Consider the following 13,044-nt stretch of genomic DNA (forward strand, 5'->3'; position numbering starts at 1 on the left):
ATGGAAAAAAAATCCAAATAATCTCATGTAAACAATGGATCAAGTTTCTGATAGGAAAAGGGTAAAAATAATATGATTTGCATTAGTCCTGCGATTAAGCAAGACCAACAGCAGTAGCTGAAGCTCACACTTTGAAGCACTCAAAATCACTCTATAATACCAAGATTAGCATTTCTAAAAGCAAGAAAACACTGAGTTATAAAAGTATTCTGCCTTTCTATCAGAGAATAGATCAGAGTATAGAGAGTTTCTTCTAAACAGAAAAACAGGTACATTTTTAAAGTTCCTAGTAGAAAACCACAAAATACACAGCCAAATGTCTGTTGACCGGTGTAACTTTCATTGTAATGTCAGAAATATTCTATATAGTTCAAAAAAATTTTAAATAATAAACAATATGAAAAAGATGATAGAAAGTCAATAATCTACAAAAAAAAAAATCCTGCAATTCTGTAAATTATACAAGCTGACAATATTCAAATAATTCTTCAGAGGAACTAATTAAAACATATATCGGAAAAAGTTGTATTTGTAATGTACAGACTTGTTTGTTGTTTTTCTGGAAGAGATAACAAATATTAAAGTCAAAACAAAACCTCTCCCCACCCCACATCAGCCTTCCCTATTAAATGATTAGTAGCATATGAGCAGCCTCAGGGGAAAAAAAAAAAAAAGAGAGAGAATTTAAATATAGAAGTGCAGAAAAAATCTGTATCATTTATCGGTCTTCTGCCAACTGGGAATTCTAAAGCACTTGCAAACTACTGGTGGTGTGTGAAATATGCCCATTACGTACTGTGAGTACACAATCACAGGTAAGTGGTGAGGCAAAGGACTTGTAACAGAGATCAGCAAGCCATGTGTTTATTGGCATCATGTTAATTTACATTTATTTCACAACTGTGGTAAGAACAGCTGCTTTTTCAAGTGAACTCAATTCATAAATCCTCTCAAGTAAGTTGAACAATTACTGTGAGGGCATAAGTGCTATAATTTGATGGCAGTAGTGGCATAATTTGTCCCTAGATTACTATTGCTATCAAGGAAACATTCCAGGAGGTCTTCTAATTCTGTCATATGATGAACACAGAAGAAAATAAAATTCTTACTGAAAACTGCCTTGGGATCTGAGAACTGGATTGTGGTGAACACAAAAATAATATCTTAAAAATATTTTGAGGAATATGAGGAGAATCTCCAAGCCTTCAACATGCAAGATGAAGTGAAAAACAGCCACAGTATTCAGAGAGCATTCAGAGAAATATGTGACATTTTTTGACATTACATTTTTCTTTTAATTCTTATTTGAAAAAAAATGCTAAGAAAAAATGAAACTTTCCTGGAGGTTAGTGGCCTTGCTTGTGGCAGGGGGGCTGTAACTTGATGACTCTTGGGGTCCCATCCAACCCAAGCTATTCTATGATTTTATGACGCAAATCAGCCTCACAACTCACCAATAACATAACATTATTCACTTTCCCTCCTGCATATATTTATAATAGTCAACCTATTTAATACTGAAAAGTTGACGAACGTTTAAGAGTACTGTGTTTGTGTTGAATTTTGAATTTGACAATACTATTGACAAGTTTTTCTTCTTCGTGGCTTATTTTCATTAAAATGCTGACCTTTGCTTTCCATTTTACAGCCTCCATTCCATTTCACCTGCAAAGCTGTATCTTCAATGGACTTGCAGTATAAACTTAAAAACTCTCAACAGGCTGCCAAGGTCACTTCTATATATACCCTTCTATACCATTACAACTTCAATACTTACACAAGTAGTGATATTGCTATATCTGGTCATAAGCCCTATTGCACAGGAAAAGCATAATGTATGGAGTAAACAAAAAAGAAAACACAGACACATATTTTGAGTATTTCTCCTACTAAAAATGTTAATCTAATGTTTTCCCAAAATTAATTTTAACCTTATGAGTGGCATCTTGGCTTGTGTCAGAAGTGGTGTGGTGAGCAGGACTAGGGAAGTCATCCTGCCTCTGTAATGTACTCAGCATTGGTGAGGCCTCATCTCGAGTACTGTGTTCAGTTTTGGGCATCTCAGTACAGAAAGGACATGAAGGTGATGGAGCAGGTCCAAAGAAGGCAACAAGGCTTGTGAAGGGCTTGGAGAATATGCCCTACAAGGACAGGCTGAAGGAATTGGGCTGTTTAGTCTGGGCAGAAGGAGGTTGAAGGGAGATGTGCTCTCTTCAATTATTGCTCTCTTCAAATACCTGAAAGGTGAATGCAGCAAGAGTGGTGTTGGTCTTACTGATGACAGGCGTCAGGACAACGGGAGATGGCCTCAAGTTGAGCCAGGGGAGATTTTGTTTGGATATCAGGAAAAACTTCTTTACAGAAAGGGTTGTTGGAACCCCAGGGAGGTGGTTGAGTCACCATCTCTGGATGTGTTTAAAAACCATTTGGATGTGGTGCTCAGGGACATGATTTAGCAGAGGGCTGTTAGAGTTAGGGTAGTATGGTTAGGTTGTGGTTCGACTCAGTGATCTTTAAGGTCTTTTCCAATGCTAGCAATCCTATGATTTTATGGTCCTATAAATCCCATTCTGTGATTCGTCTGGCTCTTATAGCACTAAAAACTCATTACTTACTTAGGGGTAATGATTACAGTGTTTCCTTCAGGCAATGAAAAATCATCAGCATCTCTTCCTACAAGAGTAGCGGTGTATGCCAAAGTTTTAATGCTCGGGTTTTTCAGACGAATCTATCACAAGAATAACAACAAAATCATCATATTTTCATTCAATTTTTAAAACATAAAAACCAATTCCGGAGCTACCTTCCAAAATATGAATGAAGGATATCACAAAATAAGACAGTACTTCAAACTACTAGGCAGATCATTTTTCTCCCTAAGCAGTGCAGACATCCCACATACTTTTAGACCTCAATTTTTCTGAGTACTTTTTTTGCATTGCACACTGCATGCCATTGCTAACTGTTAATCTCTGATTCTCTTATATCTTCATCTCAGAAAAAATTCTTAAATTTATAGATTTTTTCTGTGCTCACAAGCAAAGGATTAAAACAGCAACAAGAAGTCAGGATCCCAATCCTGAAGAGAAAAAAAAGAAAAAGAAACAATTCTTTCCTCTTCTACATTTAGTAGCAAAATGACAATGAAACTCATTTCTTTGTTGTGGTATTTACAGAATATAATAATATACAGCACGTTATAACTTGATGCTTCTACAAATCTAAATTCAGTAGTATCAGTACCTGTTTAACAATAGTTGCATGGAGAGCACCTGTAAATCCTATAGTCTTCGTAGGTAAGTAGTGAGGAAGGTTTTCAAATAGGTAGACACACAGAATAAGCATCATGATTGGGTTTGGATCACAGATATCAGTGGCCTAGTATTGAAAACATACAAGAAATAACAACTACATATTAAGTTAAAATTTGCCTGACAGTTAATAAAGACAAAAAGATGCAGAACAAAAAAATTAAGATAAATTCTTACCGTACAAATATTTGCAACCTATTAGTAACTGATATAGGCTCAGAGCTCATATGAATAACAACCTTGTCAGTGCACAAAAATACTATTTCTTGAAGGACACTGACCTGCTCTGCTAATAAACCTATGCTAAAAATTAAACCTACCTTTTTCCCTCGCACTTCAGCAAAAAAACATGTTTATTTTATTATTTAGTGAAGGATAATAAAAAAAGCAAGCAAAACCCATTAACTGAAACACGTATTTTTATCTTTTAAAAAAGATTTTTTAATCTTTCAGCTTACTATGTAAAATGCCATCCCAAGTACTGCTAAGTACAGTTTTGCAACTCTGTATGAACACAATCCAACTAACAAAGGATTACTGCAAATTTCTGCAAATGCCAAATTGCTATATAGAGGATTACTGAATCTTAAATATTTGATTTAGAAAAATGAATTTAAAGGGCAAATGTAGAGCACGTCAAAGTCTTAGTCTTCAGTGTCTTTATTGTCTCACTGTTGAGAGAAATAGTAACTCTTCCACTATCACATGAACTTTTCATTAAGTCTGATCAAATAAAGAAAATAGAAGTATCTTCCCACGAAAAATACAGGCAGAAAATACCTAGCCACCAATTCAAACAAATTCCTAAATCAAGCTAATTAAATTAACTATTTTTAAACTTCTTACATAGAATCTTAGAATGTTATAATAATGTTGCCCATAAACTTTTACAATCCTGTCCAAATTCTCTCCTAAATTAAATATCATGTCCTAAGGAAAAATGCATACACTTGAGCAAAGATTTAAACATCAAACCACTGCATTAGCATGTAAACCCTCTAAAAGGTGCCCTTTTTCATTTGAGACATTTTATTTGAATTCCTTATATAACTGAGGCTCGTTTAATACAGTAATACTTTGAAAAAGGCTCTATGCATTCCCACAAGCAGAGTTTTATAAAGAAGGCTTGTAAGGTAGGTTGAAAATCAACCTATGAATATTGAAAAGAATATGAAGCAGTCATACTAGAATAAGGGCAAGTCTAACTGAAATCTGCCAGATGACAGCAGATGTAATAGTATGGAGAAGATTAACAACAAATCAAGACTAAAAACAAACTGTTAATTTTTTGCAATTTCTGAAACTTACCGTCAAGACATCAAACAGAAAATGAGGATGTCCTGAAAAGTGCTAGATAATAAGCCTAAAACAGTCAGCTCAATAAAGCAACTCAAAGGGAAGAACCATACCTATGCGAATTCCCAACAGAAACCTTGAAATCAAACTAAATATTTCATTCTCATAATTTTTTTTATAACTACTACTACTCTGCATTGTAAATAGCAATGAAGAGTTTAGGAAAAGAAATTACCTGTATTAGTCACACAGGCTGGAAAATGGAGAAAACTTTTTTGCCACTTCTCGACTATTTTTGGAAAGTAGGAGAGATATTTAGAAATTTCCACTATTACCATAATTCTCTGAGTCAGGGTTGCTTTTTTGTTGGTTTGTTTATTTCCTCCTAGTTACTGAAAGTTTTATATTAGAGAACATAGTCCAGCACTTCTAAGAACCAGCTAACTCAACTCTCTAAAAGTTCAAGAAGAAATAAGACTGTGTGAAAAAGAAAATATCTCTTTCAAAGGACAGAACAAGAATGGGTCTATCTTCAATTTTTGCAGAAAGGCTCTTCTTCTGTAACAAGAAGAACTTAATTAACAAGGTTAATTCTTCCCATAAGTATAAAAAAAAAAAAAAAAAAAAAAAAAAAAATTCAGCATCAGAACACAAAAGCAGCTGTAACAACACTGAAGAAGAATCCACATGATCTGAACACTTACGGATCCCCTAGGAACACCCTAATCTGCCTCTGCCAACAGAGCAATTGCTAGTGTGAAAGGTATAAGAAATTGGGCAAATATAAAGTGGTCTTTCCATTGACATAATGTCTCAGATACTGGAAATTAATGCATTAAGGATTTGAAATTTTGGGAAAAAATTTCAAACTCCAATGGAGACATCCACTTCCAACATGACATAACAGAACTCGTTACTTTAAAGGAAACATCCAAAGAAAAAGTTTTACATGAAGAAACTAAGTGCAGACTAGTAGTTCATAACATTGGCCAAAAAGTACTGCTTAGAGCGTCTTCTCCAATGGTGGCTACAAACTGATGGTTAAATGCAGACACTTAGAAGGTAAGTACACATAGACTTCAGTATTTTCCCATCCTGTGTACAAAACTAGCTGAACCACACAAGACTTCTGTCTACTTTCTCTTCCAAGCACATGTATAGTCTCCCTTAAAATCAGTGTAAAAACAGTAAAGGCAGCTTAAGAGAACACTGTTCTACTTATGTTCTGTATACCTGAGAGAGAAGCAGGAAAAAAGTGCATAAGCTAAGTTTTCTTAATGGGTACGTTGCAAATAAGTGCAGTAACGCCAAGCATTTGAAATAACATTCACATCCATCAGCCTACTGCATTCTTGCCCAATACAACAAACAATTGTTTGGTTTTTCAAAGATTCTAGAGTACATTAAGGAAAATAATTAAAGCTCACAAGTTTTGCTTCATTTCTATACAGTCATCAAAACAGCATTCCCATCACAATTTCTCTGACAAGAATGAACCTACACTTGACATAGAAGTGGGAAAATATGATGCTCTTTCATGGTCACAGATGGGTGCAAACCATTCTGAATTTCAAATCAGAAAATTTCAGAATAGACTGGTTTCTAAGTTTAAAAATGTAAGGAGTCTTTCTAACACAGCTTTCCTAGTGTAGGAAAAGCTTTTTTTTCTCCTTATTTTTTTCCAATTTGTCAGAAGTTACCCTTCATCTACTACAGAAGTGAAAATAAAAGTAAGGAATTATAATGAGTGAACTTAGCAGTTTTTCTCTTGCTGCTCCAGGTCATGACATATCACGCTGTAAAAAGATTATTGGTGTCTTGAATGAAAGAATCTCGGTAAGAACACCCAAATCTAGAAAGATCAATGAAACTGTAATTCTTACAAACTTGGGAGATAAATTGAAGGCACAGGTAGATGCCAAGGCACAAGAGGCAGCTGTTCTCTCCACAACAGGGAGCCAAAGGAAATATAACAGCTCCAGAGAAGAGGACAGCCTGTTCCATACCACCACTCCAGCAGAAGCAGGCCAGCCAAGAGCAGTCCCAGTCCTAGCAATGCACACCTCCCTGGGGATGGGACCAGGCCAAGGCCTGGCTGCGCCATAGTACTGTGGGTAGGCCCATGGTGGGGCAGGGCAAAGCTGAGAGAGCTGGAGCCAGGCTGTGCTGCAACTGCCCTGAGGCGACACAAGGGTCTGGACAGCTGGGTTTGTCCCTGGGGAAAACTAAAGGGCAGACAGGACTGGGGTGCCCTCCAGGCTTTGAGAGTAGTTAAGTTTAAGTTACTCTGACATGTCAGCATCTTTGCTTGATAGTCAAAAATTTTGCCAATACTGTTAGAACACTTTAATTTGCTAAATCTAAGAAACAAGAGTATCAAAAATAATCCCAAATTAGGACACTTGCAGCAGGAAGATGCATGTATTTAGTTGCTTTTATTGCTGGAGAATAAGAAATTTCTGAAGTACTATTTGAAAAACATGTATGAATTCTGGTAAATCTATGCACAAAGTATTTCTTATATTCTCGACTGTTTTTCCATTCCAGAATATTTTGATTGCAGAACATGTCTTAGCTACAATTAAAATGCACACCTTGATTGTCTACTATTGACTGATTATATAGCCTTGTTTAAGTTCTTAATCTGTACAAAGAACTTTCCCATCTATAAGAACGTGAATACCTGAAAAATGTGGTGAACTTATTATATTATTACACTGTATCTGAAAATACACTCTCTAAGTGCATTAAGGTGCATGTCCTGGAGATCTTCCATCTTTTTCTTATGAGGTATCAGCTTCTGCCTGCTTTTATTATTAAAAGATGAACCAAAGCATGCCTTTATTTTGAAGACTGCATACAGATTATCTTTTTACGGTTCCTGCCAGTCATAAGTTTGTGAAACAGTCAATTTTCTTGGTTTAGCAAAGAAATTTATATGGCATAGTAAGGCCATTTATAACAGCATATATGTATCAGGAGGTGGGAATAAAAAAATAGCTAGTGCAACTGGAAAATAATAGGGTTAGTTTTGCCCTGCTAATCAAATGGAAGGAAAAAAAAAGTTGCAATTGAGCTTCCTTCATAACTTTGTTCACACAGCAACTTTACCCCTGACTTCTAATGCTATTTATTCCTTTGGAAAGTTTCCTTATGTGCAGATAAATGCTACATGCATTCCATTATGTCTTCTGGAATTCTAACAAGCTCAATATGTTTCACACTCACCCCAGCCCAGCACAGTCCCTGACATTCAGTTTACTCATGATGGAAGCTGCTCCATTCATCAAATCAAGAGAAAGATGAGACTTTTTTTTAGTTTTTACTAATTTTGGTAAGGATAGTATTTTTAATCAATAAGGGAGCAAAAGAGAAAATGTGACAATGAATCAGACATTTTAAATAGCCAATACTCCAGTAAATAATACATACAACCAGAATATAGAAGATAAAAATGTGAGTCCCTGTAAGAGTGTAGTCTTTTAATACAGCCTTGCAACAATTAATTACAGGCCGTAAGTTTTGTACTGAATTTACAAGGCCTCAGTACAAGCATTTGACAAGCTTCCTCTAAATTTTCTTGACTAGCTTACAAGATCAGTCTTTTTTCACTTGGTTTAGCTGTGACGTCAATATCTTTAATAGATGAGATGTCTCTGGCTAATTGGTTTTACTTTTGCATTTGCATGGTACTGGCAGCAGCCATGACTGTAAAGAGCTTGCAGTCAGCCACTTAAAGAAATACAGATTTGGAGCTGGACAAAACTAGTTTTACGTACAACAAAAATGTTATCTAACATATCTGAAGGGCATCTTATATATAATATTGACTGTAGGCCAATGGGAGAAAAGAGATTTGTAAGGTGCTACCAAACATATAAAAGTGATTCTAATAAAGGACTCCAGAGTCTGATGGATTAGCGTTACTCACACCAGCAGCCCAAAGTTACTGACTTACTCGTGTATAAAAGCTGTGAAAGAATTCTTATGAGTCATTATGATTTAGAAAGAGACCTAAGTGCCACCAAACATTTATAGAATTTATCATTTTTTTAATGTTCAACTGCATTATGTTAGATCTTCAGTATATTTTTTCTATGTTGCCTTAGAATGTTAACAATAAAGACATCTCATTCTGTCATTTTGTGATTTACAATGCCCGAACTGACTTAATCTTTTTTTATCCAGCTAGTTATACATTTACAGTTTTACAAATCAAGAAATTATGGAAATTACTTGTAATTAAATATATTTATATGAAGAAATATTTTGGTTTCCATCATATAGTATAACATGAAATAAAACTAATTCAGTAAAATCTGATCTCAATTTCATATACATTGTTATCATAAACGTAAAAAATAATAAAAAAGTATATAAGTACTGATCAGACAAAAATATTTACCTTTACGTCTATAGTCAGGCTGACTGCATGCATAGCATTCACAAGTATCAAACAGTTGTGTAGAAAATGTGCAGGAGTCCTTGGATAAGTATACATCCTTACAAAGTGAGAAGCAATCTAGGGAAGACAGAATTTAAACTTTTCATATTCTACAGAGCAGAACTACAATGTTTGCATTTTCAGTCTTTCAGAAATCCATAAGATCTAAGTTTTAAACTAAAATTATCAATGGAGAATATACCTAGAGAAGGGAAAAAGAAATACTGAAATAATAATTCTATACTCCCTATATAGAAGCCAACATTTCCAAACAAACTTACATTAATATTGGGCTCTAGATAAAACTTGCAAGATATTAAGAAGAATTCTTACCAAGAATGGACAGTAAGCTGCTATCTGTGCTGCCAATACCAGACCATCTAGAAGATCCCGGTCAAAATTTACTATCCACCTCATCAGTGGTACTTTACCTAGTTTAAAGACAGAGTAGGTAGAATTAGGTCTCTCCTGATCTCTCTTCTGAGATGACTGATTTTATTCTGGGTAAATAAGATGACTTTCTGAAATAACTGATTAAAGGAAATAACAGAAAAAGGACTCATGCCATGTTCAGATGTAGAAGTTTTCAGGCATAAATTTCCAGAGCCATTAAATTTTACTCTCACACTCTGCTACTGATTTTAGAGTATTCATTACAACTGGAGGGAAAGTAGATAACATTAACTTAACTTAGCTGCAAATGTAGGTACCTAAGCATGTAAATTATTTCTATTTTTATAGACATAAGGTTCATACACAGCTACTGAAACTAACAAAAATATACAGGAATCATTTTCAGTTGCAACATTTACGTCAGAAGGTCATATTCAAGGTCATATTAAGTTGTTTGTCACTTAAAAACTCAATGTCAATCAAAGCTAATAGTTTGACCTTCAGCATAGGTCATTACTTCTATGTTTGGGTTTTCAGGGCTTATGCTTCACGAGGTTACAATTTTTTTTAAATTATTTCTAATACATTTGTTTAAAATAAAATTGATTAAAGGAAGTAAATAAGTACTTTTATTTGAAGCAGTCTATATCTTACATTTATCACAGCATTTAAACAGTGCACAACACTGTGTAACAATAACAAACCACAGGAAGAATAGTCATTTGAAATGTTCATTTCAAAACTCTCAATTTCAAAAAACTCTTCAAAAATATGATTGAAACTTGTGATGATCTCTGAAAAAAGCTACTGACTTACTAATAACTAAATGTTTTTAATCACACAATTACTGGTACTTTGCACTCCAGATAATATGCAGTTTTTAAAGCATGAACACAGAGGAGAAGATAATTATTATTTTTTTTTAATAATCTGGTAACAAATACTCAAGAACTGAGTCACAACTTCTTCAATCAGTTATCTGCACCTTCTTCTAACTTCCACCACAAATAGTTAATCTTTAATTTCCATTGTTTTCCCTACTGTTTAAAGTCTGAGCTTACAAATTTAGGGAACACTATGGATTTCAGTCACCAGCAAGGTTTACAAATAGTCTGGGATCGTGCTTCTCATACAAGATAATTCAGATAGCTTTAGTTTCACTATACATTCAGCCAACGTACCAATTACAATTTACCAACCTTGAAGCTTCCTAGATTGAAAAATAGCTACCAATACGTTATGGAATCCAGGATGAACTGACGTGTTATGTACTACACTACAGATCTTAATGTTATAATACACAGAAATGTCTTTTTTCAAAAATGCTACCACTAAAAAGAGTTGGTAAGACTGAGATACTATGACAGTAGTAGAAAGATGTTAAGAACAGCCCACTATCTTCATTAGAAAAAGAATTTGGAGACTACAGTAAGTGACACAGAAATAATGTAAAACAACAGAAGCATAAAATGTTTTATCATGTTACACATTTCAGAATTTTATTTCAAGTCTGTCCTTATTAAGAGCTATGTTCTACAAGACATTGCCTATGAAAGCAGAGGTACAAATTGTGCATGTTTTAAAAAACTCTACAGAAAAAATCCTGTAAACTAAATGAAAGTCCAAGAAAGAATGAAAGTATAGAATCTCTATGTATTTAGAATACAATGGTTCAATTCAGAGATCAAGAATGCTTAATTTTTTGCTCTCACAGACTACAAGATCCTATCCTGTAGGTATTAGCTTCACTTAGTGTTATTAAGGATTTTAAACTTGAGGCAGTATTTTGGGAGTACGTTTTATTTTTTATGAACAGCAACCACCAAAACCACACTGACTAGGAAAGCAAGCAGGCTGCTGTACCTTGAAAGTCACTGAATTTTGTAACTTAGCAAACTTTATTCACTCCTAAATATCTCTATTGGCAATGCTGATGTAATCAAGTTTGTTATTGTTCAAAAGCCAGGCCACAAATCCATTAGCATTCCAACAAGAAAAAAAATCCAGATCTTAAAATAAGACAGAGTGGTAACCATTTTACATAGTACTGAATATTCAGAATGGCTTTCTTATACTAACACTTTGAGTTTATATCTCCTCAGTTGCCTGTACCTAGTTTTGTTTTAGATATTTTAGTCTTAAGTTTTAGTTCTGTTTTAGATGCAAAACTGCCTCTGGTGGCAAGGAAGAAGCTAGAGATGATGGTGATATTGTCAGATCACAATATGTCACTATGAGCACATTTAATCCCAAGAAGTTTGGTTAAATCAAATTTGCAAATATGTACCCATTGTTACCTACAGGTGGCCATGGAACTCTTTATTTGTAGCAGATAGATTAGTTGTAAGTTTATAAAATTGTTCTACACGTGCTGTATGTATTATGCTCAAAACTAAAGAATGAAACTAGCCAAGAGTCAAATAGATGAAACAAAATAACCACAGTAGAAATCACTAGAGTTAATGATGATTAGATTGTTAGTGTGTTCAGATGGAATCCTATATTAATGCAAAGTAAGGATATCAAATAACAATCTCAAACAAAAAATAATTCCAGGAAAGTCCATTTTTAAAGTATTTGCTTTCATAAAGTGAGCTAGGGAGTTGGAGCTTGATGATCCTTAAGGTCCCTTCCAACTCAAGCCATTCTTCTATTCTAACTAGCACACAATAGAATTTTATCAGACTTTGACTCTGTATGTCATAGAAGACTGAAGTTCTTAAAGAATTTTAAAAGATAGTTCAAGAATATCCAGAAGTAAAATTTTTATGACCATATGCTTTGCAGTAGGGGGTGCTGGCTCATAATGGTCCTGCTGAGACTCTGACTTCAGAAAGCAACGCTGCCATTTATGGAAAAAAGAGAAAATTGTGCTATCTCAAGAAAAACACTATACATCTAAAACAATCTTATGACCCACTGCTTGTAATAGCAGTCAACTGGAAAAGTTGTTTATTTTGCTTCATGCTCACATTAACTAATGTGGGAATAAAGACATTTGGTCTAACTTCCGAAGCACTACAGCTGTGATGCTATTTCTGCAAAATACTTCAACACAGGGTGCTAGTTATTATTTTTAACTGCTAAAACAAACACTACAGCAGTGAAAAAAAGAATGCATCAGAACATTCAGTAGGAAAGTAATTAGATCATTACTAGCTATTTACAAATATAAAAAGCTAATTCAACCTATGACAAACTCCTGGCACAATTCTAAGCAAATGTTGTATTTCTTAGTTCTTTTATTCATTTAGAGAATACAGATGCCTCAACACTTGGAAAAACTTAAACATCTAACACTTCACAACAACTGTTTGCAGACACTTTGCATACACATGTAGCTTTGCTGAGAAAGTATAGAACAGGCTGCACAGGCTTACTAATATGTGTATGCAAACTCATCTCAATTAATTCTGTGACATTGAATACTTTAGTTTGAGCTTTCTGCAGCGTTATGTTTTCCTATTCATGCTCCAAAGTGACTTCAAATATGATTTCAATGAAAGAAAAGATCAGCAGGTTACTGAGTTTGAAAGCCAGTGGCTGCACAGTTCTACCTGCAATACTCTTCCTGGAGCACCTCCCCTACGAAGACAGGCT

At 34.5% G+C, this 13,044-nt stretch overlaps 1 protein-coding gene across 1 annotated transcript in view; it reads right to left on the bottom strand.

Annotated features, from left to right (window-relative positions):
* The window catches only part of CFAP47 (cilia and flagella associated protein 47), a 252,315-nt gene that overhangs the window by 157,910 nt on the left and 81,361 nt on the right, over positions 1 to 13,044 (bottom strand). Inside the window, exons 35-38 of the mRNA XM_052674366.1 lie at positions 9,385 to 9,482; positions 9,013 to 9,129; positions 3,244 to 3,378; positions 2,616 to 2,728 (exon numbers count right to left, since the gene is read on the bottom strand). Coding sequence (XP_052530326.1) covers positions 2,616 to 2,728; positions 3,244 to 3,378; positions 9,013 to 9,129; positions 9,385 to 9,482 — 463 coding nt within the window. The remainder of the gene's footprint in view (positions 1 to 2,615; positions 2,729 to 3,243; positions 3,379 to 9,012; positions 9,130 to 9,384; positions 9,483 to 13,044) is intronic.

The sequence above is a fragment of the Tympanuchus pallidicinctus genome, unplaced genomic scaffold (assembly GCF_026119805.1).
Source record: "Tympanuchus pallidicinctus isolate F22 unplaced genomic scaffold, pur_lepc_1.0 scaffold14, whole genome shotgun sequence".
NCBI lineage: Eukaryota > Metazoa > Chordata > Aves > Galliformes > Phasianidae > Tympanuchus > Tympanuchus pallidicinctus.